This window comes from Ictidomys tridecemlineatus, chromosome X, assembly GCF_052094955.1.
Source record: "Ictidomys tridecemlineatus isolate mIctTri1 chromosome X, mIctTri1.hap1, whole genome shotgun sequence".
Taxonomy (NCBI): Eukaryota; Metazoa; Chordata; class Mammalia; order Rodentia; family Sciuridae; genus Ictidomys; species Ictidomys tridecemlineatus.
Window position 1 is genome coordinate 102,193,043 of NC_135493.1, and position 26,202 is coordinate 102,219,244.

General features: G+C 36.9%; 1 protein-coding gene across 23 annotated transcripts in view; it reads left to right on the plus strand.

The window, feature by feature from the left end:
• Dmd (dystrophin) overlaps positions 1-26,202 on the plus strand; it is a 2,094,227-nt gene that overhangs the window by 2,045,146 nt on the left and 22,879 nt on the right. For all 23 annotated transcript variants that reach the window (XM_078034984.1, XM_078034996.1, XM_078034982.1 and 20 more), the window contains 2 exons: positions 19,159-19,402; positions 20,201-20,324. In XM_078034984.1, the coding sequence (XP_077891110.1) occupies positions 19,159-19,402; positions 20,201-20,324 (368 nt within the window). The remainder of the gene's footprint in view (positions 1-19,158; positions 19,403-20,200; positions 20,325-26,202) is intronic.

Below are 26,202 nucleotides of genomic sequence, written 5' to 3' on the forward strand. Positions count from 1 at the left end.
CCTTTTTTTTCAGACTGCCTTGATTATCACAAGCACTGCTTTATCATAAATTTAGAATGTTAAAAATCCATTTTCTTAATCCTAGGTGTCATATGGTCTCTCCTATTGGTTTATACTACAAAGATAAGGCTAAAGCCCTGAGCAAAAGCTAGATTTGACTCTGATTTATTCTAATAGTGTCTCTCCTAAGTTTGAGTAACTAGAGACATTAATGAGATATCTAAACTTTACATTTTATTTCTGCAAAATAGCTCTCACTCATTACCACAGAAAATTCAAATTCATCTTTATTTGTTAGGGATCAGTTGAATGTTGGGAATTTGCCTCATTCTGTGTCCTCAGCTTGTGTTCCTAAGGCTTACTTTCTTCCTATATACATTAAACCCTGTACTCACCTGACTTAAATTAGTGGTGTTCAAATTACTGCCAGTTTTTTGTTTTGTTTTGTTTTCTTTCTGCACTGTTTAAATGAACTTTGCTTGCTCTGAAATCCAAGGCATGATCCTAGCAATGAAAATGTTATCCTTTATAAGAGACAAAGATTTATTGTCATTCATTACCTGCATAACAAATTGGATAGTGTATTACCAACTCTAAAAGAAAGGTAAATACTAACCTGGTTGATCAGGAAGCCTAAAGTTACGGTTGTTACTAGATGTCACATGACAATGGAGAACTCTAGATTCTTTATACCTACTCAGTACCTTTCACATGCCTTGTTGTTGGATACCCAGAACTTATGCAGCCTAAATTTGGATTATCTCTTGTTCCTTTTTACTCCTCCAATGATTATACAAGGTTATTTATGTTATATTCAAAGAAATTTTAGATTTGATACTTATATCACTGAATTGAACTAGCTGAAAATAATAGACTTGTCCCTTTACCTTATAAGTGACTTGATGACTTTGGACCTTGTTCTCATAGTTAACAGTCTTAAAGGCTCAGGCATCTTTATTCCGTTTCTTTCCATTGGCCTTTTTTTAAATTAAAAAAATTAGGGCATTATAGCATTATAATAATACATAATAGTGGAGTGCAAGTTTGAAATGATGGTGAGAAGATAGCCAAGCTAAAGTGGGTCAGGAAAGCACATTCCCAGCCAGGGATAAATATAAACAAAGGTATTGGGGAGGAATATTATAATATATTTAGAGAAACAGTACATTATTGCTTTTTTAACAAAGCAAAGAATGGAAAGCAATGGGGCTGGTTAGGTGGATAAGGGTCTGTCTGGAAGGGCATGGTGGCATGCTGAGTTGATGCATCCTCACCTAGGACAAAGAGCCCCTCTAGAGTGTCAGCAGGAAGGAGGTCCTTATTTCTCACTTATGCCCCTCTCTCTTATACATATGCAGCTTATATACATACACTTAGATTCATTCAGATGCGTGAATGACTTTGAGAACTATAGTGGAACAACAAAACCAAAATAAGAGGTTGCATGGGAGCCCAGGAAAGAGATGATTAGAGTCCTAAATAATAGAAATGGGGAGGACAGCCTAGATTTGAGTGATCTTCCAGGGGACAAATAGAGTTGGTTTTGGTGGTTTGATAGTCCTGGGAGGGAAGGAATGATTCCCAGGTCTGGTGGATATACTGTAAGATGAGAGTTAACTTGCTGGAACTGATAATTCAGAGGAGGAATAGCAGGTCTGTCCTTTAATTTGACAGTATCTATGGAGATCCTTCCTCAAGGAGGCTAGGTAGCTAGAAGGTGAAGAATGGAGTATGAGAGAGGTTGAGTTGAGGTCAAGATGACATCTCCATGTATAAATGTATGACAGTCTGTGAAAAAGAACTCAGAAGCTTGCAGAAGGGGATATGAGTCAATGCTGTTAGGCCCCTGAGTTGCCATCTCATAGGTGGTACGTGAAACAGTGAGAGTTGAGTTTACCTAATTAGAGGGTGCATAGCAGAAGGAAAAAACTGGGTTTGGTACAATTCTGGAAAATGTGAACATTAAAGTGTTCATTTCATTACTTTTCTTCTTTTAACGGAAGATGCATGTATTATATGTAAAAATCAAGTGTTCAAGAAGGAATAGAGAGAAAAGGGAAATTTTTCTTCAACCTTATCCTCTCCAATTGTGGAGTTTCTGGTTCTGAAAGCTACCACCCTTATTGGTTTCTTGTGTGTCCTTCTTTCTTTTTTAAATTTTTTTCTAGTTGGACAGAATGCCTTTATTTTATTTGTTAATTTTTATGTGGTACTAAGGCTCAAACCCAGTGCCTCACGCATGCTAGGCAAGCACTTTGCCACTGAGCTACAGCCCCAACCCTTGTGAGTCCTTCTTTCTAAAAGCATCTAAGGATATTTTCTACATATGCAAACATTTGCAAATATACCTGTAGTTGTCAGGATAATTTCATATGATGTTGTATAGTTTTTCTTCTTTTTTACTTAAAATTGCCTAATTACTTTCCAATGCTGGAGGAGTGTGCAGGGGTATGGGAGGTGGGAATGATGGGAGCATTTTTCCAGAAGAGGCAGGTGGAAGAGGGGTTATGAATACTGGAGGAGCCTAGCCTTGAACAGGAGGAGGAACATCTCTGAGGACAGTGTGGTAGATAAGGAATTCAGGGTAAAGAAAGAAGGGGTGGGGAGGATAATGGAGGGAATGTTAAAAAGTCCTGTAGACATCATTGAAAATTAGTAGAGACTAATTCCCATAACTGTTTGCACATTTGTTCAAGTTAGAGTGGTATATGAGAAAGTTAATGAAACTAAGCATTCATGTCACTTGGCAACATGGGCCCCAAAACAAAGAGCTGCAGAGCCTTTTTTAGATAAAGGGAACTCGTTTGACCACATAAATCAGACAGCCAAGACCTTTTATGGCAAGGACAAAGAAGGGCTTGAAGGACAAATATGCTGCATTTAAAAAGCTGTGTAAGAATTGGGTCAACCAGGGCTGGGATTGTGGCTCAGTGGTAGAGTGCTTGCCTCGCACACATGAGGCCCTGGGTTCAATCCTCAGCACCACATAAAAATAAATAAATAAAAATAAAGATATTGTGCCCATCTACAACTAAAAAAAAAAAAAAAAAAAAAAACAGTTGGGTCCAACCATCTCCATTCTACTCTGGCAGGGAATACAGGTACATGTGGTACAGGTAGAGTCCCCAGGACTCAGAAGCTCAATTTCTAACTAGCAGGTCCAATATCACTACATTTTCTTTGGTTTATCAAAGTTCATTAAAGTCTATGGGGACTGATTCCTGGCTTCCAATTTATGGAAGTGGATGGGTAGCCTAGAATGACAATTTATTTCCCCTTCCTCCTATTTATCTCTGTTCAATATTGCCTCATTGTAATTAATGTATTAACATTGCTTTAAAACTTTTTTTTTTTTGTGGAACAGCATGAAGTTAGGTACAAATAGTAGATCTATTAAAATGGGGAATATATGTTTTTTCAGAGACAGGAGTTCTTATTCCATTCTAGGTTGCTATATCTTAGAATCTAACATCATAGAAATCAGAACAAAAATCAAATTGTTTTCTGGTGAGCTTAGAATCTTGGCATAGGGAATTGAATGATCATGAGGACTCCTTCATACTACAGAAAAGCAGAAGTGCCCCTCTGGTGATTAAAATATTCATATCCTATAGGTACAGCTGCCATCTTCCTAGGATAGGCTGGATAAAAGTTAAAGTTCTTAGAATCTAATTTCCTTTTTCAGATTTTTCATGAAGACCCTCATCCTCCTTGTGGCCTTCATTACCAGACCATCCCACTGAAGTAGAATTGATTATGGTCATGACTTTCTGTAGTTAACTTTCCAGGCCTGAGGATATAATTCCATTCAATTCCATAGATAGTTACTGAATGCTTAATGTGTTTTGAAAACTGCAGAGACTACAAAGATGAATAAGACTTGATTCTTACCCTCATGGAGCTCAGTGTTTAATAAAAGACATTAAAATACGAACAATTAATTATAACCTAGTATTATAAGTGCTCGGGGGGGGGGACACAGGGTAAATGATTAATTCTGTCTTAGGGAGTGCAGAGATCTTCACAATAGGGAGTTCAAGGTTGAAGACAAAAGAAGTTTTCCAGGTTGTGAAAGGAGAAAGGATGAATTTTCCAGACTGACAGTACAGTGGAATGAGGAGAATGAGAGGGCAGTGGAACAGTAGGTGGAGACCACTATTTAAAGGGCTTTGTAAATCTGGATTTTATCCTATAAGCAGTTAAACACTGAAAGTGGTTTTTTTTAATTTTTTTATTTTTTATTTTTTTTGTTGTTGTTCCTGGGATTGAACTCAGGGACATTCAACTACCGAGCCACATCCCCATCCCTTTGGTATTTTATTTCAGAGACAGGGTCTCACTGAGTTGCTTAGTGCCTCACTGTTTCTGAAGCTGGCTTTGAACTCGAGATCTTCCTGCCTCAGCTTCCAAAACAACACTGAAGATTTTTTTGAGGAAGGGAAAATTAAGAAAAATAAATGCAGGCAGGGAGCTAAAGCCATGGAAATTGGTTGAAGTATAGTCAAACAGTCCACTGAAAGATGGCCAGGTTCTGATCTAAAGATGTCTAAGTGATGACAAATGAAAAAGGCATGGAGAAATTGGAAAGTTACTGAATGAAAGGGGTAAGAGGAGGAATCAGAGGGAGGAATTGGGTGATACAGAATTTTTTAATTAGGGAACTGAGAAATGATCATTAAAAATCTGAAAGAAATTTGGCACAGTGAAACATGCCTATAATCGCAGTTACTCGGGAGACTGAGGCAGGAGAACCACTAGTGAGACCATCCTGAAAAACTTAGCAAGATCCTGTCTCAAAATAAAATCTAAAAAAGGCTGGGGCAGGGGTTGGTGCTCAGTGGTAGATTGCACTGGGTTTGATCCTAAGCACCACACACACACACACACAAAAATAAAGCTATTGTGTCCACCTACAACTTCAAAAGGGGGGCTGGGTTGGCTGGGAGCGTAGCTCAGTGGTAGAGTGCTTACAGCACACACAAGGTCCTGGATTTAATCCCTAGTACTAAAACAAAAACAAAACAACAGTGCACACAGGAAAAACTATTGAAATGCAAAGGGGTCAGTGGATAGAAAGAAAGAATTATAAATTGGGCCTACAACATTCTGTTTGCCTGAGGACATTCAAGTGGAAATTCTTATATTGATTTTATGTGTACACTTTCTAAAAAGGATTTTTTTACAAAGCCATAGCAGTAAGATTCCCACAGATATATAGATCAGTGGACATAGTCAGGATTAGCATAGTCGAGCTTCAGATTTGGTTGGAAATTCCCTGTAGTCAGAGCCATAAGAGAAAACAAAGATTTATCATTCTGTTAATATTGAATGAAAGAAGCATACAACATTCTAAGGAAACACTATAGTTTTGTTGGCTCTACATGATAATAGCAACAACAAAACAAGTGGCTTTCCTATGAGTACTTGCTATTGACAGGATCAGTATATGTATTATCTTAATTCTTACAACAACCCTGTGAAGGCAAGGCTGTTTACAGAAACTTGGGGTTACAGTATGAAGGACATTCTATACAACTAGCAACAGATGCAAACTTAGGTTTCTGAACTTTTTATTTTATTTGTTTAGGTACTGGGGATTGAACCTAGGGCTGCTTTGTCACCAAACTATATCCCCAGCCCTGTTTTATTTTTTTTTAATTTTGAGACATGGTCTTGCTAAGATGCTAAGGCTAGCCACAAACTTTTGATTCTCATGCTTCAACCTCTGAAGTCACTGGGATTACATGTGTGTGTGTCACTGGCCTGTTCCTGAACTCTACTGGTGTTCACTTGATGTGATTATTGGCAGTGTCCTTACCAACACTTTTTCCCCTCCTGATGCTGAGGATTGAACCCAGGGCCTTCTGCCTCTTAGGCACTCTACCACTGGGCTACACCCCCAGCCCTTTATCAATATTTTCATAACAAAGAGCAAGGGAAATTTTATGTGGCTTTTTTAGTGGCTTTTGGTAATTTCACAAGGCTTCATATTAAAGACCAAAGAAATGATAATAGTTCTCTGAGGATATAGGTTACTGTTGCTCAAAATGTGTTCTGCAGAATACCTTTGAGGTACTTTTAAGAAAAGTTATTCCAAGGACTGGTAAGCTTTGGAAACATTTGTATTGGAAAGTATAATTACATTAGCATTTGCATAGAAGAGTTTAGAAGTAAAGAAACCCAAGGAGCTTTGTTTAACCCAATGTTGCTCGGAACACTCTTTGGTAAAGAAATTCAAGTCTGTACTAAACTTTAAAAACCAGCCAAAAAATGTCGGGCCTGGTGGTGTAGACCTATAATCCCAGTAACTTGGGAAGCTGAGGCAGGAGGAAAATGAGTTCAAAGCCAGCCTCAGCAATTTAGAAAGGCCCTAAGCAACTTAGCAAGACTCTGTTTCAAAATAAAAAGCCTGGGGATGTGACTCATTGGTTAAGCATGTCTGGGTTCAATAGTCAGTACCAAAAAGAAATAAAAATAGAAATAATAAAAAAAAAACAGTGAAAGAGATAGGATAGTTGGCTCTTTGCTGTAGGAGGTAAGTCTAACCATTGTCTTTCTAGGAACATCAGAGGAAAGAATTGTAACAAGTATGTGCAAGTAAAGCCTGGATTTTGCTCACAAAAGAAGCTTTTGATATTCCCTAGTAGTGAAGCAATTGCCCTATAGAGCCAGAGGCCAGAATGCTTTAGTCTAGAAAATCCAAAGGTTAAATCATTTCCCATGACCACAGAAAATTCTTTATATTCTTTGTGGAATATCCCTCTGGATAACCTGCCTTTTCAACCAAGCCACCAACAAAAGTCTCTACCAGTAATTTGACACAATTAACTTGCTATATGGAGTTCTTGTTAACTAAACTTGGAAAGATATTTACCAAAGACAGCAACTTTTGTTTCTCACAATTGCTAATGAATTTTGCTTTTGAAGGAGTTAGATGTAAAAGCCTGTTGTAGCTTGAGGTATCTCCTGGATTGTGGTGTAAAGATGTATAATCAACATATTGGGAGGATACTTCTTTCCTTTTTTCTTATAATAAGAATACAAGTGTAACCTTCAACTCAAAAGAAGATTTAATAAGATCAAAGTATAAGTTTAAAAGATATGTAGCTAGTGTATGGTTCTGTGTAATATCACCACTTAAAGAAGCTGGTTCCCTTCCTGGTACTGAATTTGTTTTTGTTTTAATTTTCTGGTATTGAAATTTTAAAGGAGATGAATGATCAATGTTATCAACCTTGTGTGGCTTGGTGCTTAGCAAGTTCCAGTTCATAGAGCCCATGGCTAATAGACTTATCCAGAGGAATGTTAGAAAGACAGGTGTGGAGTTTTAAAAGAGAAGTCTGGATTGGGGAGCAATGAATTGTGGGGACAGGTAGTCAGGGGCTTAAAGGAGGTTAAAGCCTGGGGAGAATATAGCATCCTCCTAGGAAAAGACTATGTGTCAAAAGAAGACCAAGGACCTCCTTGTATACTTGATTGTAATTGGGTATGCCCACTTACTTCTCTGTGAGCAGCCCATTTAGAAATGCTTTCCTGGTGTGTTTTGCTTTCGTAAATGGATAGTTTCTGCAGATGGCTAACCATATCCATTTTATTTTATAAATATCTCGATAATTAAAAGATGACCTTTTTCCATGTCTCCAAATTCTGGATTATTTCATGGTGTCACTCTGTCTGATATCACTATAGGTCTTAAATAAATCTATGTTTTTCAATAATATCCTAATAAATCAAGGTAATAATTTCAAAAGTGGAAATGACCTGTATTTTCAGCTTTAGCAGTAAGCATGAGTCATTTTACATTTGTGTGAAGTCCATTATCATGGTGGAACTAAACTGTATCACACATACTGAAATGTGAGATCTTCAAGAGTAAAGGACAGTGTCTCATATCATTATCTCCACAGTTCTGACTCCATAGATATGTTGTGTAAATGGGTAGATGACTGCCTTTTGGAGTTTTCCTGTTGCCCTGTGGATTTGGGGCTCCTTGTTTTTCTCATTTCTTATCTTATTATTCTGTTATTAATCTTTCCTCAATTTCCTTAAAATATCTGTCAGGGTTGTTATTTCATTTTCTATTAAACTGAAAACATCTAAGTTGTGTGTACCAGACTCACACATTCTATAGATTTATATAGGGGCTCTTTTTTAAACTCATCACCTGAAAATGTTAAGTCTCTGTGTAAATAATTCTGTAAGCATATGCACAGCATTTTTCTTTTATGTCAGGGTTTAAAGTCTGATTCCTTCATAGTAAGAGAGAGAACATTAGGAGATTGAATTCAGAACTTCACTTACTGGTGGTGGTGGTGTTGTTTTGGTACTGAGGATTAAACTCAGGGACACTCAACAACTGAGCCATATCTCCAGCCCCATTTTGCATTTTATTTAGAGACAGAGTCTCACTGAGTTGCTTAGTGCCTTGCTAAGTTGCTGAGGCTGGCTTTGAACTCACGATCCCCCTGCCTCATCCTCCCCAGCCACTGGGATTACAAGTGTGCACCACCACGCCCAGCTGTTGTTGGGTTTTTTATTTTGTTTTAGATTTTGGTTTTGTTTTGGCTTTGTTTTTGTGGTGCTGGGCATCCAACCTAGGGGCTTCTACCACTGAGCTACATCTCTGGCTCTTTTAAAAATTTTATTCTGAGATAGTCTCACTAAATTATTAAGGATGGCCTGGAACTTGGGATCCTCTTGGTTAAGCCTCCTAAGTAGCTGGGATTACAGGCATGCACCACTGCACCCAGCTAGAAATTGGTTTGTTTGTTTTTTATAAGAACTTTATTGAGATAAAATTCACATGCTATATAATTCACTGGTGATTAGAATATTTGCTGGAGTTGCACAGCCATCATCACACAGTTATAGGATAGTTTCCTCACCCCAAAAGAACACATGGGGGGAGGGGCTAGGGATATAGCTCAGTTGGTAGAGTGCTTAACTAGCATGTATAAGGCCCTGGGTTCAATCCCCAGCACCATCACCAAAAAAAAAAAAAAAAAAAAAAAAAGGACACATACCAAATACCTATTTTCAGTCGCTCTTCCTTTCTGCCACCCACACCCCTAGCCATAGACAATTACTAATCTCCTTTCTGTCTATACAGATTTGCTTATTCTGTACCTTTCATATAAATGGAATCATACAACATATGGTCTTTTGTGACTGACTTCTTTCATTTTACATAATGTTTTAAAGGGACATCTATGTTATAACATGTATTAGTACTTCATTCTTTCTCAATACTAAATAATGTTCCATCGTATACGTATTTGGGATTTTTAAATCTATTCATCAGGTGATGGACATTTGATTTGTTTCCATTTATTGGCTATTATTATGTGTAATGCTGCCATGAACATTTATGTATAGGTACTGGGACTTATTTAGAAAGAAACAATTCTTAGTTCTGTCATTGTAATACAGGAGGCCATAAGATCAGATATGGCAAGAATGTTTAGTAGTGCATGCCAGGAAGTGAAAAACAGGCCATCAAGTTGAATTTATTGGGAGAACTTAAGTCTGAGTCTAACTACACATCAGAGACTCAAGCTGGAATACACAAAGCTTAAAATTATGATTCTCCTAGAGGCTGTTATGGCTTTTTGCTGACCACAGACAATGGAAATTTGATATTTGGCTATATTTGTCTGAAAAAATCAAGACTCACTTTTCCCAGTGGTAATACTCCTGGGGACTAGAGTAACCCACCTTTAAAGCCTCTCCAGTCCTAGTTTGCCATTTGAGTAGTGAAGACCAACCGTACCATTTTTATCTTGGCTTTTGTTTGTCTGCCTCATTTCCAGATACAATGGTTAGGATTTCCTATGAATTATTTTCCTCTTGTATTGAACATTATTTTTTTTATTTGTATGGTGCTGGGGATGGAACTCAGGGCCTCTTGCATGCTAAGCAAGTACTGTACTACAGAACTACAGCCTTAGTCCTGAACTTTTCATTACTACATTTATTTTGTAGGCAATAATTTGTTAGCCCCTGATTAGGAATTTATAAAACAAACAAATCTGAATCTGTAAGTATAAAGAAACTAAAGCCAGTTAATATAGTTGAGTTCTATCCCTTGGAATTCAAGCAAGATACAGATCTGTGAGTTGGAGCATATCCAAAAAATGGAGAATATTTAGACAATGTTAATCCTGTAGACTTGGTCTAGACATTACTCCAGCAAAAATCTGTGGATATATGTATCAGTTTTGTCACTCGTCTCACATATTTGGTCAAATCCAAGGAAATTTCATCCTAATGATCTTAAGTCACTGATTTCACTTTGCCCAAATGCTCAGTTGTGATAAAGCACAGATTATGGGGAAATATGCAATAATTCCAAAATTGAGTATCTATGAAACTGCTAGTGGCTAAAACCCAAGTTTTTAGGGCAAATTTTGAATGATGAATCACTTTTTAACCACTGTATATGTTTATTTTTTGCTAAGATCAGTAAGTCTTAATAGATTACTTTCATTTCAGAGAATTTAAGTGCTATCTTTTGATAGAGAGTTTTCAGCATGCCTCAGTTTCCAAGTCTAAAAAGTGCAAAATATGGAAAGGAAGAAGCAAGAACAAGGAGAGTAACTGGCATTTATCAAACATGTAGGATGGGCTGAGCATGGTTCTAAGTTTTACATATAGAATATAGACATATAGATCATACTGACTTATTAATCTTAATAATGGGGTTAATGCTTAAATCATTGTTGCTTAGAGTCAGCAAGGAGTAAATCAAGGTCTTTCTGAATCTAAGACCATCTTTTAAGCCCTGCTCTAATTCCCTCCTCAAGCACAGGTAGTAAAAGGCACCAAAAAACGGAACATGTCAAAAAAATATGTATGATTCAGTTTTTCTCTCTATGGAACAAAGATTTTTTTTGTCTTTACATACTTTGACGTCTCTTTTAAAATGCAGATATCACTGGAAGAAATCATACATTATTGTAAAAACCTAGTAAGTTTTAAATGTCTTATAAAACCTTAATACTGAGCAAATTTCAGTAGGAAAAGAGTTGGTATTAAGAGCTCTGAATGCCTGAAAGGGGGACAGTGTTAAGGGAATTAGAAACAGGAGCCTGGGGGTCCTGCCATTTTTATAGTTTGCTTAAGGCAGACCTAAAATATGCATACTCTTACTTCCCACTCTGTGAGATTTCTTCTTAATTAACACTAGTAATGCCAAGGCTTATGAATGTCTTTTCCACCTAGTTTAAGGGTATTTTGACTTTGTACTTGATAAAATTTTACAGTACAGCTTTAAATATTTTTATTGTCATTGAAAAGGCTCTGTGCAATTTCCATTTTAAAAAAATGCATCACAGTGGCAGAATAATTTGTCTTTTTTTTAAGAAGCTGCTAACTTGCTAAATTTATAGTTACTGTAATAGTTCTATATGATTTACTACATTTGCCTACATATAGATTTGGGTGGATATGATTTCATTGCTTTTAATACTGTATGAGGGTAAAGCTGGATTTCTTTGGGTCTATTCCTTTTAGAAGCAGACCTTTGTAGTTATTCTATTTTACAAAATAGACCCTGTGTATGCTCATGATTTGGTATACAGCTTAATGTATAATATTGGTCATTGCAAAATGACCTTCATTTCTTTATTCTAAAAATATCCTTATTCAACTATAATTACACCTGGTAGGGTAGTTCCATTTAAAGAGTAGATGGTATACATTGAAATCACTTGACCTGTGTATATTAATAGAAATTACAGGAAGAATAATACTAGTTATGACCGCCAGAGGGGTACTTATAGTTATTGCTGCAGAGTCCAGGCACTTTTCACACTTTCCTCAAGTGGAGGGAAGGCAATAAGCTTTGCCAATTTGATTCATCTCCTCTATGTATTAGTTGGTTAGGAAATTTTCTTTTTTTGTACTGGGGATTAAACTCGGGGGCACTCGACCACTGAGCCACATCCCCAGCCCTATTTTGTATTTTATTTAGAGACGAGGTCTCACTGAGTTGCTTAGTATCTTGATTTTGCTGGGGCTGGCTTTGAACTCATGATCCTACTGTCTAAGTCTCTCAAGCTGCTGTGAATACAGGTGTGTGCCACCATGCCCAGCAGGAAATTTTTTAATGTAAATTTATGTCTGAACAACCAAATTTATATATTTTGTGATATGAAATTAATAAATCATATATATCAATGTAGTTGTAGAATGCAAATATTTTGAGCTATATAGAGAATAAGAAATTAATAATGGAAAGGGAACTTTTTTAGGATGACTGGCTACAGGAAGAAATTGTAGTGACAGAAGCCATGTGGCATGAATTTGAATTAGTATTCTTTAGGGAACTACCAGAAAAATATGATTTACAAGATAATCAAGAATGTAAATAGATTCTCTGTGGAGTTGTTGCCTGATTCCTTACATATAATTATCTGGATTGAAATGACTCTATGGCTACATCTTAACAGTTGGAGAATTAGTAAGAGAGAGATGTACAATGTCAGGAAAAGCAAAATATTATTAACAACAATACAAATTGACAGGCGACTGTTAAAATCAGTGAATTGTGTACATGTGGTAAAATTCACCTTGCAGCAACTTACCTTGGAACAGTGGAGTCTTATCAATCATTTATGGAAATGAGCTCCCCTACATGCCTTACAAATACTATGTTAAAAAAATACATTGTTACATACTTTAGAAGGTACTTGCATAGATGTTCTTAAATATAAGAAAATAGTTTAATTCATTAGGGCTAAATAGCTCTAATATACCAACCCCTAACAAAAATATGTCCCAACACAGCTCTGTGACCAGAACTGCATTTACTAGAAAATTTTTAAGAAAAGTTATCTGGACTTCAACCCATTATGCATCATTTCTTCTTGATATTCTTCATGAACTTTTGTAAATACCTTCAAAGACTTAAAGAACTTCGTGTTTTGTTTGGTTATTGGCCAAGATACTTCTTTTGAGCCATTTCTGACTTTAGAACATTTGGCATGACAGCTTGTTCTTCCTCAGGGTCTCAGGAGGGAAAACTAGTCCCTCATAATCAAGTTTGTTATTGATTTTACTAGGTGGGTTTGTGTGTGTGTGTGTGTGTGTGTGTGTGTTGCTGGGGATTAAACCCAGGGCCTCAAGCACTCTATCAACTGAGCTATATCCCCAGCCCCAAGGTGGCTTATATTTTGTCTCATGTCTGTTAAGGAGAATTGTACATTTGACTCATTTAATCCTGCCCTAGCAAATTGAGGTCTGAATGAATACTAAGGAAACCGTAACTACATATATATGTCTATAAAATCAATGTTGCCTGATGGCCTCTGATTAAGATAAGATTAGCTCTTGCTTGAAGGCATCTTTCTCTGCTCCAACCATTTATCTAGTATAGATAATATATGGAGTGAACAATGAAAAACATCCAGCTGGGTTTTACTAGAAATGAAGGTTGAGGTGGGTGCAGAGCAGGGAGCAGAACAAGTCATAGTGAGCAATGAGTGAGCTAAGTTTGTAAACTTTCAGCTCCTGCTTTCGTCATAGGGATTAAAATTCTCCCTACAAGATTACTATTTGAAATCAGGGCCCTACAAAAACATACCTGGAGAGATATATACCCATACACATTTGAACATGAGCAAGAACAATTTAGACTACTGTGGGGAGCTACAGCTTGTATACAGCCATGGACCTTATGAATAGAGCCTGGGGAAGAATCAAGAGTGCAATAGGTAGGAGAGCAACATAGTCTTGAGTCCAGGATCTGAACCAATATGCCTTAGTGTCTAGTGATGGAATTAGTGACATCACCATACATCTCAACATAGAAGCTGCAAACTACCAATACAAGATCTGCTTCTATACAATACACTCCTGAGTAGTGAGTGAGTGCAGTCACCAAACAATTCGATACAGAGGATTTATAAAGGATCATAGATACAACATCCCTTTCAAAATGTGTCTCCAAACCAGTATCCAAAGCACTAAAGAAATAAGGTAGCTCCCTACCCCTCAAAAATTCATCAAAAGATGAATTAAGGCTATATGAATATAAAATGATAAAACACTATGAACGAAGATCATTCCAGTGCATTCAGTATGTTCAAGAGACTAAGTTAGGGAGTGCCGTTAACTAAAATAACAAGAAACTTTGCAAATAAAACTAATCATTGACGTTCCTGAACTCTCAAATTCCTGCCAAAATTCAGGTAAAGGAGGGAATTAGAAGAAGGATGCTGAGGACCTTACTATCCATAGCACTAAGAGAAACAGATGAGAAATTTAAATGAGCAATTAAGAGAAATGGAGAATTGAAGACAACACTCTAAAGTGTACTTTACTATGTATATTTTAGGGGTTCATTTTGCAGTATATTTGAGGGCTTTCAGAAGAAGAGAATGGAGGAAATGGCAGGCAATATTTGAAGCCATAATAGCTAGGAATCTTCTAGAATTGAAGAAGGATGTGAGTCTTTAAGGAAATGGTCTCCCAAGAGAAATTTCAAACATCTGGGAAGGAAAGAAAGGCCTACATGGAGCAATTGGTATTCTTTACAGCACAGCTTTGAGAAGCCCTAGCTGATTATAATGATCCTTTTCTGTTTTTCACTGGAAAACACAAAAACAGAAATGTATGTGTTGTATATACTAAACCATATTTCCTGAACAAAGACACTTACAAATGACTCCTAAAAGGAGAACCTTGCGGACAACAAGACATGCAGAATCAAGATACCCAGGAAAATCTCTCTAGAAAAGGTAGTCTTATGTCAGTACCTTTGTGAAAAATAGGTGGGAAGACAGTGATTGCTTGTTTTACTATCTGAAATTCATGTTTAGAAACAGTATTTTCAAAAGAAACATCATGAATGACCCAATCTGGTAGAAAGGAAAAATTTGAATATTATTCTATGGAAAAAAATGTCAGAGGTGGGCATGGTGGTGCAGATTTATAATCCCAGAGACTTGGGAGGCTGAAACAGGAAGATCACAAATTCAAGGCCAGCTTGGACAACTTAGCAATACTCTGTCTCAAATTAAAAAGGGTTAGGGATGTAGGTCAGTGGTAGAGTGCCCCTGGATTCAGTTCCCAGAACTGGGGAGCAGGAGCATCAGTTGGAACATTTCAATAAGGATAATATTCTTTTAGTGAATAATTGCAAAGTAGGGAGGGGATAGAAGGCCATTCCTATGGAATGAGACCCTGTGAACATTGGATGCTGCTTCAAGTTCACAGAAACACTTAGCTGATGGCCTGTTAAGGGGTCAGAAAATAGATATAATGAATGCAAACAGCTACATATATTGATTCAGACCCAGAAGGTCAGTGTGCAGAATCTAGTAAGGTAAATTTGTTTTGATAAAGCTCTTTTTATCATTGTTTTGTCAAAACAGATTGCTGTGAAAGAAACTGTATAAACAATTATCCTTGAAGATTGATAGCAATAGGATTTCAATGAGCACAGATTGGAGATTCTGTTCCTATAGATGAAAATGATCATACATTGATCATACATTGATTTTCTTTGACTTTAAATAAATTCCTGGAAAGCTTGTAATAGTAGATACAGGGTAGGACTAAAAACAACAACAAACCAATAGTATATTGGATTTTGTGTCTGCTTCCTTGTGGGCATCTAGCAGTTTCAAACTGAGCATTTTGGAAGACATGTCATCCCCTGTAGAATGTTCCTTCCAGATACGGAACAATAGAAAATATTTCCCTAGCCAGTCATGGTGGTGCATATCTGCAATCCCAGTGACTCAAGACACTGAGGCAGGAGGATTGCAAGTTCGAGGCCAGCCTCAGCAACTTAGCAAGACCCTAAATAATATAGTGAGACACTTCTCAAAATTAAAAGATGGTAAAGCACCCTTGGGTTTAATCCCTAGTACCCGCAAATTTCCTCAATATGAAACCAGGTCATGAGATTATCTTATTTTCTCAGACTGGACAATGGGCAAAGTTTTCTTACCACTTATATTTTCTGTCTTTTCTCATAGATAACATATCTCCATGTTTGTAGGTAGGAGTTTCTCTAACCTGATGAAATATCATTTATGAAAAACTGAAACACGCCATCTTATTTGGTACTTGTTATAACTGGAAAAAAGATTTGAATAGCTCTAATCAGTCACTTTTGATTCTCTGAATCCTAAGGCATTTGGAACCATTGCATATGCTAATATTCTTTATATTTCTTTGGACATCAATTGAGTATGATGAAAAGAAAGTGGATAGCCATAGAAATACTTACATGAAATAAAATGCATGGAAATACATTATTTGGAACAAAAAGGTATATTACATAAAAAATAAGCCAAGAACAATCAAGGTCTTCTATGAATCTAATGTCATAGGCGTCAAAATAAGTGTTAACAGAACTAAAAGGAGATATTGTAACAAATCCATCATATTCAACAGTCCTCTAAGAAAAATTGATAACTACAAAGAATCAAAAAATCCCAACAGTGTAGACTATTTGGATAACAAATTTAGCATAATTTATGTATTTTGAAATTCTGCCTTTCAGAGAGGAAAATATATGTATTCTTAAGTGCTCAATGGATACATTTTCCAAAGTGACTATGGACTAGATCACAAAAAGAAGTTTTGCTAAATTTCAAAGGATCAGTATCATACAGGTAGTCTCTGATTAAAATGCAAATTAATTAGAAATGTACACTGAAAACATGTTTGGAAATATAAAAACTGCACTCAAATGACAGCAGATTAACTTAAAAGATGGCAATAATGATTACAAAATATAATTAAAAAACTAAAGTAAATACTTCGAAACTTTTGGTCTACCTTTAAAGTACTACCAAGAAGCAAATTTGTAATTCTAAATGTATTTATTTTAAAATAGTAAAGATAGCTGGGTGTGGTGGTTCATGCCTGCAATTCTAGCAGCTCAGGAAGCTGAGGCAGGAGGCTCTCGAGTTCAAACCCATCCTTAGGAACTTAGCAAGGCCCTGAGCAACTTAGTGAGACATTGTCTTTAAATAAAATATAAAAGGGCTGGGGATGTGGCTCTGTGGTTAAGTGTCCTTGGGTTCAATTCCTGATACCAAAAAAAGGTAAAGATTAAAAAATAAATAATTTAAGCATTCAACGTGAAAAACAAAAGGAAAAAAGTCCAGTAAAATTTAAAAAAATGATTAACGGACAAAAAAGAAACCAGAATAAATGGGGAACTCTGCCACATTTCCGGGTGTAAAGACTCGATAATATGAATTCAGTTCTTCCCAGTTTATTCTATAAATTTAGTATGATTCAAGTCCAAAATTTCAATAAGAGTTTTTTGAAATATGAAAATTAGATACTAAAATCATAGGGAAGATCAAAGATATCAGCATAGCTAAGACAATTTTAATGAAGAACAAAGTGGGGATGGGAGAGGCTAACAGACACCAACTGATTTAAAACATCACAGGCCAATAGAATAGCATTGAGAACTCAGAAGCATGACTGTATATTTATGCACACTTGATATATTGCAGAGGCACTGTTAAAATTGGAGGGGGAATCGGGGGGAAATGAATGAGATTTTTGGCTCAATTCTTTATCTATAGGCAGAAAGCAAACTTAGATCACATGTTGATACTAAGCACAAAAATAGATTCTGGGAAAATCAAAGACCTCAATGTGAAAAACAAAATTTAGACTTTAAAATGTAGGTGTAAGGAAGATTTTCTTAAACAAAACTTAAAAAGCAGGAAACATAGAGAAATATGGTGAAACTTAATTATTTTGTACCGTAGGATGCCATGAACAAAGTTAATCTACACCAAGAGAAGGGCAGGAGATAATATTTGCTGTGCACGTAACTAATAGAGGATATGCATGTAGAATATATAAAGAACTTTAATAAGAAAAGACAATCCAGTGGGGAAATGGGTAAAGGAAACATGAAAATCTAGTTAACATGAAAGAAATTCATCCTTTAGTAATCAGGGATGTGCAAATTAAAATGTACCCATCAGATTGCCCCCAAACGTGAATGTCTGATGAAACCAAGCTTTTGAGGAGAATATAGCCATATGGAAAATCCCATTCATATTGGAGAGAGAGTAAGTTGGTAAAACCACTTAGAAGAACATTTTGGTGATATATAGCAATACTGAAGATACTGCTAGGAACCAACTATTCTACATCAAGATGTATTCTGTGTAGAATCTCTTAAACAGGTATCCAAAAAGACAGGTATAAGGAAGTTCATTGCTTCATGATTTGTAATAGTGGAAAGTTGGAAACAACCGAATTGCCCACGGACAGGAGAATGTTGTTAGCATATTCAAGCAACAGAATAATACCTTTACAGCAATAAAATAACAAACTGTATATCAGCGTGGATAAATCTCCAAAACGGTGTTGAAGGCAAAATCAACTCTTAGAATGGTATGTACATTCTTAAGCATGAAGTTCTTAAATGTAAAATTTAAGAACATGCAAAATAATGATGTTAGAGATTGAATCACATGAAATGGGCGTTTTTGTAGATTAAAAAAAACAAACAGGTGAATATCAGAATCTTTAAGTTCAACATAATATTTGTGGATGCATCCATGGTAATGATGGACATGGAATTCAGTATGGCATTATCTCCTTGGGAGCAATGGTGAGGAGGCAATGGTATGGTACTGGGGGTACATGGTGGGGGGAGGTTCAGCTTTAGTTGTCATATTTAATTTCTTCAAAAAATTTTTGAAGAAAATATGGCAAATGTTAAATTGATTGAAGCAGGGTGGTGGGCACATGGATATACTCTTTCTGTATTCTTATACATTTCTGTTGAAATGTTTGATTTTTTTTAAGCAAACCAAAGTATAGATAGGGGCATAAAAATTTAATCTCATTATAAAGAAATACTTGCAAAATGATTACAGTTTTTGCTGCTTACTTGTCTGAACATAGCACTCATGAGACTTTTAGTATAACATAAAAAATTGAAAAGCATCGCCCCTTCCACACTTAGTCAAAAGCTTCAAATTTTATTTTGTTCTTTCAGCATTGGTAAGATCATCATCTCAAACACCATTCATTAGTGCCTCTCTTTTGCTTGCTCTTGTTTGGTGGTGGTCAGATTCTATCTGCCATGTTCTAGGAAATCTGGTGATGATATTCAGTTTTATTTCTTTTTTTCCTTCCCTCCTTTTTTTTATATGATGCCAACAGGAATCTGCAAGCAGAATATGATCGTCTAAAGCAACAACATGAACATAAAGGCCTGTCCCCACTGCCGTCTCCTCCAGAAATGATGCCCACCTCTCCACAGAGTCCTCGGGATGCTGAGCTCATTGCTGAGGCCAAGCTACTACGTCAACACAAAGGCCGCCTGGAAGCCAGGATGCAAATCCTGGAAGATCATAATAAACAGCTGGAGTCACAGTTACACAGGCTGAGGCAGCTGCTGGAGCAAGTGAGACCCATATCTCTCTAATATGAGATATTTGCAAACATTCATTTTTTCCCTCTTAAGCAAAACTAAAAAACAGAATTCAGAGTTCTTGTAAGTATAAACATCAATTCTTTAGTGCTTAGAATGTGCCCAGCAAAATGCTAGGTGTCAAAGGATATAAAAAGGGGAAAACAAGTGTGCATTTTTATATAAGATATTTCCTGCCAAAATCTTTTTTATTAGACCAATTTGAAAGGCATCTTTGAAAAAAACAATTCCAAAATTTACCTCTTGAAATGGAACTCTCTTCTTTGAAATTAGTTATAGTTTCTAATATACCTTTGGACTTTTCTTCTGATCCTTAACACATAAATTTTTAAGTTTCCATTAAAAACCTAACAAGTTACTGCACTATCACAGACTTTGTCCAGACATGGTGCTGGCTTTTGAGAATTTTAAATTCTCTGTTGTATTTCTTAATACTTCCCCCAAATATGAATTTTCCATTGCATTATTAAGATCTTGTGTGGTCTCAGCATTCTCACATAGCTTTCCAAATATTTTGGTCTTTTAGTCTAATGATAAATATCTTGCTCTACTGAACCCCTATTTTTTTCCTCATTTTTTATGAGGGGGCACAGTTGAGATACAAAGATAAAATCCACAGATTATATCAACAGTAAAATATCCCAAATTCAATAACCTTTGGGAGATTTCTAAGTAGAATGGGCCAAAATTCCTGGTCCTGAGTTCTGTAACATTTTATTTTATACATTCATTTATTATTTAAAAAATTCTGTTTTCTTTTTGATGCCTTAGCCCCAGGCAGAGGCCAAGGTGAATGGTACCACAGTATCTTCTCCTTCGACCTCTCTACAGAGGTCAGATAGCAGTCAGCCTATGCTGCTCCGAGTGGTTGGCAGTCAAACTTCAGAATCTATGGGTAAGTATCTTAACTACTCCTAGATTTTGTTATCTCTTAAGATCTGGGAGTGGTGAAATGTTTGCAAATAATTCAAATCATTAGCTAGATTATTTTACATTTCTGGATGGGGAATTTTCACAAGTGCCTTAAGGGATGTGATAATCCTAGTCTTCAAAGAACTAGCCTTCAATTATTCAGGATAATCAGGGGAGCATTACAGTTTATTCATTTTGGAGACCAGGGAATGCTTTATGACAAGTTGATATTTTTAAAGGGTTCTAAAAAATTGATTAGTGTGCCGATCAGCATTTTACCACCATGACAAAAATACCCAACAAGAATAACTTGGAGAAGGAAAAACTTAATTTGGAGCTTATGCTTTCAAAGGTATCAGTTCATGGTTGGCCAATTCTACTTATCTGAGCCTGAGGTAAACCAGAATATCATAGCAGAAGAAAACTGCACAGTTTATAGCAGCTGGGAAGCAGAGAGAGAGAGGTGCTAAGGACAAAATATAAACCAAGCTGGGCACAGTGGTGCACACCTGTAATCCCAGCTACTCGGGAGGCTGAGGCAGGAGGATCCGGAGTTCAAAGCCAGCCTCAGCAATTTAGCAAGGCGCTAAGCAACTCAATGAGACCTTGTATCCAATAAAATTAGGGCTAGGGATGTGGCTCAGTGGTAAATGCCCATGAGTTCAATCTGTGGTACCCAAAAAGAAAATATATATATATCTCACAAAGGCATGCCACCAATTACCTATTTTCTCCAGCCATGAATTATCTCCCTATAGTTACCCACCAGTACAGTATTCCTTTTAAATTGTTAATCCATCAAGTGGATTAATCTGCTGATTAGGTTATAGCTCTCATAATTTAATCATTTCACCTCTGAATACTCCTGCGTTGTCTCATATATGAGCTTTCAGGGGATACCTCACATCCAGACCATAACAAGTACTAATCAAACATACCCTGAGGTAAGAATAGTGTAAGGGAGAGTGTGGAAATTAGGCCCAATGGTGAGGAAATAGCCAGTAATCCAATTAAGTAGGAAAATAAGGTCCAATCAGGAAGAACAAGGAAATAAGGCTTCAGGAGAAGGCTGTAAGTTCATTATAGTGAAACGGACATTGAACTGAGGTGTTCAACTGATTTTGATGTCAGGGAGCCACTAAAAATAACTTAGCAAACTAAAAAAAAAGATTTAAGAAAAAAATTCTTAAAAGTTGTGTGCTAGCCCCTGTATTTGACCCAAAGTAAAACTTTTTATCAATGAAAAGACCAATTAGGAGGCAGTTGCTAAGACCAAGGAATGTGAATTGTGAGTGACTGCATTTGAGCAATGCGTCTACATATGAAATTGTACCATGAAAATAGAATGCCCAGGGCTGGGCAACTGACTGTAAAATATAGGGAAGGAAATAAGGTGAGAAGATAGTAAAACCTGATTTTGGACATAATATTTTTGAGGAGCTATCGGGTCTTCTGTGTCATGTCCAGAAAGAAGTTTAAAATACAGGTCTATCCCAGATGGAAGAGGGCAGACTGGGGAGATTTGAGAGTGAATTCCATTAAACTGATTGCTAAAGAGTATGGGATGAGAAATAGATGGCAAATGTAGTCAGATACAATGCTTTGGGGAAGACCTCTATTTGGGTGATAGGAAGCTGAAGGACTGGGGTATAGGAATATGTTCAAGGAAGGTATGATAGAAAGCCCAATGGAGGGCTAGGGTTTGTGGCTCAGTGCTAGAGCATTTGCCTAGCATGTGTGAGGCACAGGGTTTGAGTCTCAGCACCACATAAAGATAAATAAATAAAATAAAGGTTCATCAACAACTAATATCTATATATCTATATCTATCTATATATGTATTTTTTTAAAAAAAAAAAAAGCTCAATGGAAATGAGGATAACTCATAGCCTAGTGGGTCACTGGAAATGCACTGGCCACTTTGGAAAATATTTTCAGCCAAGAGAAGGGAAGTTGGAACTTCTGTTCTTTCAATGAAATTAAAAGATAAGTTCTTCTTAAAAATTAGGAAAGATAGTAGATATCCTATGTGCATATATGATTGTATGACCAATGTAATTCTACGTCATGTACAACCAAAAGAATCAGAAGTCATATTCCATATATGTATAATATGTCAAAATACATTTGACTAACATGTATAACTAATAAAAACAAATTTTTAAAAAATGAATGAGAACTAAGGAAAATGACTACACTTTGGGGGCATTACCAGGTAGGTAAAAATGAGATGAGTTTGTGGAGGAAATGGTCAGTGTGGTCTGGTGACATTCTTCAGCAAGGTTCTCTGCCTAGGACTAATTCCTAAGAAATCTGGAATTGATGAGGCATAAACAATAAATGAAGGTCAAAATGAGCAAGGCACGTTACAGTGGTAATAAATGGCTGTAACTGGGGTTGATAGCCAGTTGCTCCTTGGTTTTTCCTGCTGTGCTAGGTTGGACATTAGTGTTTTATGAACACCACAAATATTTGACTGATTGTCTTCATTTCTCCAAGTGAGCCTGAGTCAGTGGCACGTTCTAGCTTCCTTTTCCCTGGGTCCTAAACTAGTTATATTTGACTCCAAATAATACTTCACAGAGCCAGGCATAATGGTGTTCATCTGTATGCCCAACTATTGGGAAGACTGGAGTGGGAGGATTAAACATCCCCTCCTCACCTCCCACAAATAAGTATTACCTCACAGAAGAGACCTGTGACTCCTTGATTCCTCTTCACACTTAAAGCTCTTTCACCTATGGTATGATGGTGTGTTCAGACTTGAGATCTTCCAAAGGAGAATCTTTCCTTCTAAAGAGAAGGAAAATGCCTAAATTGATAGGACAGAAAGGAAAAGTCAAAGATATGCATGAAATTTATGGTGAAACATTGGGAGACCTTGGTCAAGAAAATTTGAAATTAGACATCATGGAAGTAAAATGATTTCAAGCAATTTCTACTTTTTAGGATGTAGCTTCCCAGTAAGCTGCTGAAGGTTCCTGAATATCATTGAGGGTTTAAGGGTGTGGTTCATAAGGCCAGGGTTGTGGGGCTCATCAGCAGGGTGGTGAGACCCTTACGATGATGATGGGAAAGATGTCAAGGAGGGTAGATAAGAGTGCTAAGTGGTGAGCATTTCTGAAGAAGTAGAGTGGGTGATTGAAGTGGGTGATGTTCAAGAATCTGAAGCCATAAGGAGAGGCACGTCCTCCTCTGGAGTAGTCAAAATGTTGTAAGATAGCCACATTTCAGTTGTTTGGAAAAGGAAGGGAATATGTTTGAGGTTGTTTTCCTGACTTTACTACACCTCAGTGATTTAGGGCAGTCTCTGTGTCGGATTCTCTTTCTCCACGTGAGATCTGAATACAGCTAATGGACTGTTGGGACTATAAATGATAGCACAGTGCATGAAAAAATATTGCAAGCCTTTGAAAAGTCTATAAATTCTGAAAACAACTGAGCTTTAGTGCCTCTGTTGTTATTTCCTACTTCAGGATTTTCCTTTTTTTTTTGAAGTAAGTAAAGCATGTGAAATTAAGTCGCATATTTTAGCAGTGAGATTCAGAGCCCTGGGTGCTTAGGAGCATTAATTATTTAGGTTGTCAACACTGATGAAAAGGCAGCATTCCTGTTAAAGCACCCAAATGAAAGTACACATCAGGCCGTGTTCCTGATGATTTGTGGAAATAAGATTGTGGCAGAATTGAATACAGGGATAGAAGTGCTATATTCCAGTGGCTATGTTAAGCTAAGAGATAACTTGCCAATGATAAGATGGATCAGCTATGTTGTTAAAGTTTGTTCTTTGAAAGAAAAGACTGAATTCAAAGGTGCTTTTTCTTTTTCTTTTTTCTGAACTGCATAGGCAAGTTTGTTTTAGAAGGGGAAAAGGATTATCATTTTGAAAGAGGCTTGCAGGTGTTTAAATAAATGCAATGTGTGTCCTCATGATTTGAAGGTTTGAGATGTGATAAGGCTGGGATCTGCTGAGCCATATTCTAGAGAGAAAATGGCATTCTTTATATATACAACCCCAATCATTTTCTTTTAACTGAAATATGGAAGAAGTCATACCAGGTGATCTGTCTAAAGAGTTGGAGTACAGTCAGCCCTCCCTACCCAGTAGGTTCTGCATTCATGGATTTAATCAACCACAGTTAGAAAGTGTGGGGGTTGGAATTCACCTGTACTGAACATATACAAACTTTTTCCTGCCATTGTTCCCTAAACATACAATATAACACCTGTTTACATAGCACTTACGCTGTCTTAGGTATTATAAGTGATCCGAAGTTGATTTAGATTATACAAAAGGAGGTATGTAGGTTACATGCAAATACTATGCCATTTTATATATAAAAGACGTGAGCATCATAGATTTGTTGATAACTGCAAGGATCCTGGAATGAATCCTCCAAAATTATGAGGGACAAGGGACAACTGTACTTCCTCAAACCATGAAATGCTTATCACCAATAAATCTCTGTGTACCCTATGTGTTCTATATAGCTTTTACTGGGATAGTATGTTAATGAAGTGCACACTCTATTGGAGGAAACAAAGAAAGAAATAGAAATTAACAAAGTAGGTTAGCCAACTTTCCATTGCTATGACCAGAATACCTAACAAGAAAAATTTTAGAGAAGGAAAAGTTGAGTTGGATGTATGGTTTCAGAGGTTCAGTCTATAGTAGAACAACCCCAAGGCAGAAACGTGACTGTGGAAGGGCATGGCAGGGGAAAGCTGCCCAGCTCATGGCAGCCAGGAAATTGGGACAAGTTATGTCTCCAAGGACACACCTCCAGTGACCTACTTCAGCCACACCTCACCAGCCTGTAGTTACCATCCAGTAGTCTGCTCAAACCATTAATCCATGAAATGGTTTACTCTGCTGATGAGGTCACAGCTCTCAAAAATCCAATCTTTTCACCTCTGAACATTGTCACATTGCCTAACACATGAGTTTTGAGGAGACATTCCTAGATCCAAACCATACACAAGGCTTGTTTTAACTTTCCTGAGTTCTGCACCCCAGAGTCTATGACTTCTAACAAGTCCTTATCTCTGGTGACTTCTCACCCACTACAAGATTATTCTTTGTAAAATATTTTGTATTTTATTTTTTTTGTCTATTTAAAAATGTGTCATTATTCCTTAGCATTTTTGGGAAGGTACCAGGGATTGAACCCAGGGGCACTTCACCACAGAACCACATCCTCAACCCTTTTTTTTTATTTAGAATGGGGCCTTGCTAAGTGGCTGTGGCTGTCTTTGAACTTGCCATCCTCCTGCCTCAGCTTCCTGAGCTGCTAGGATTATAGGAATGATTAAATATTTAATACAGAATTACTGTGTAAGCAATATCTAATCCTCAGTGCATCATATCAAGGCTTTCCTCAAGATTCTCTCTCTGTCCCCCTCACTCTTCTTCCTGGGCTCTCTTTTCATTCCTTGATAACCCTACATCCAAATTTCCAGCCCAGTCCTCTCTCCTGAGCATCTTCTGGATAAAAATATTACCCAATCTGAAACCATAATTGGAACTTCTTTTCTGACAGGCACAGTGGTGCACACCTATAATCCCATCCCCTCAGGAAGTTGAAGCAGGAGGATCACAAGTTCGAGGCCATCCTTAACAACGTTGAGGCCCTCATTAGGCCCTAAGCAACATAGTGAGACTGTCTCAATAAAAAAAAATAAAAAGGGATGGACATATGACTCAGTGGTTAAATGCCCCCAGGTTCAATCCTTGGTACCCTCCCCCAAAATTTCCAACTTTCTAAACTATAAAAAGATTGTTATATTCTATACTTTCTTCCTGTACCTGCCTTCCTTAGCCATGTTTCACCATCAATCCAGTTGTCAAGGTCAGTCTGTTA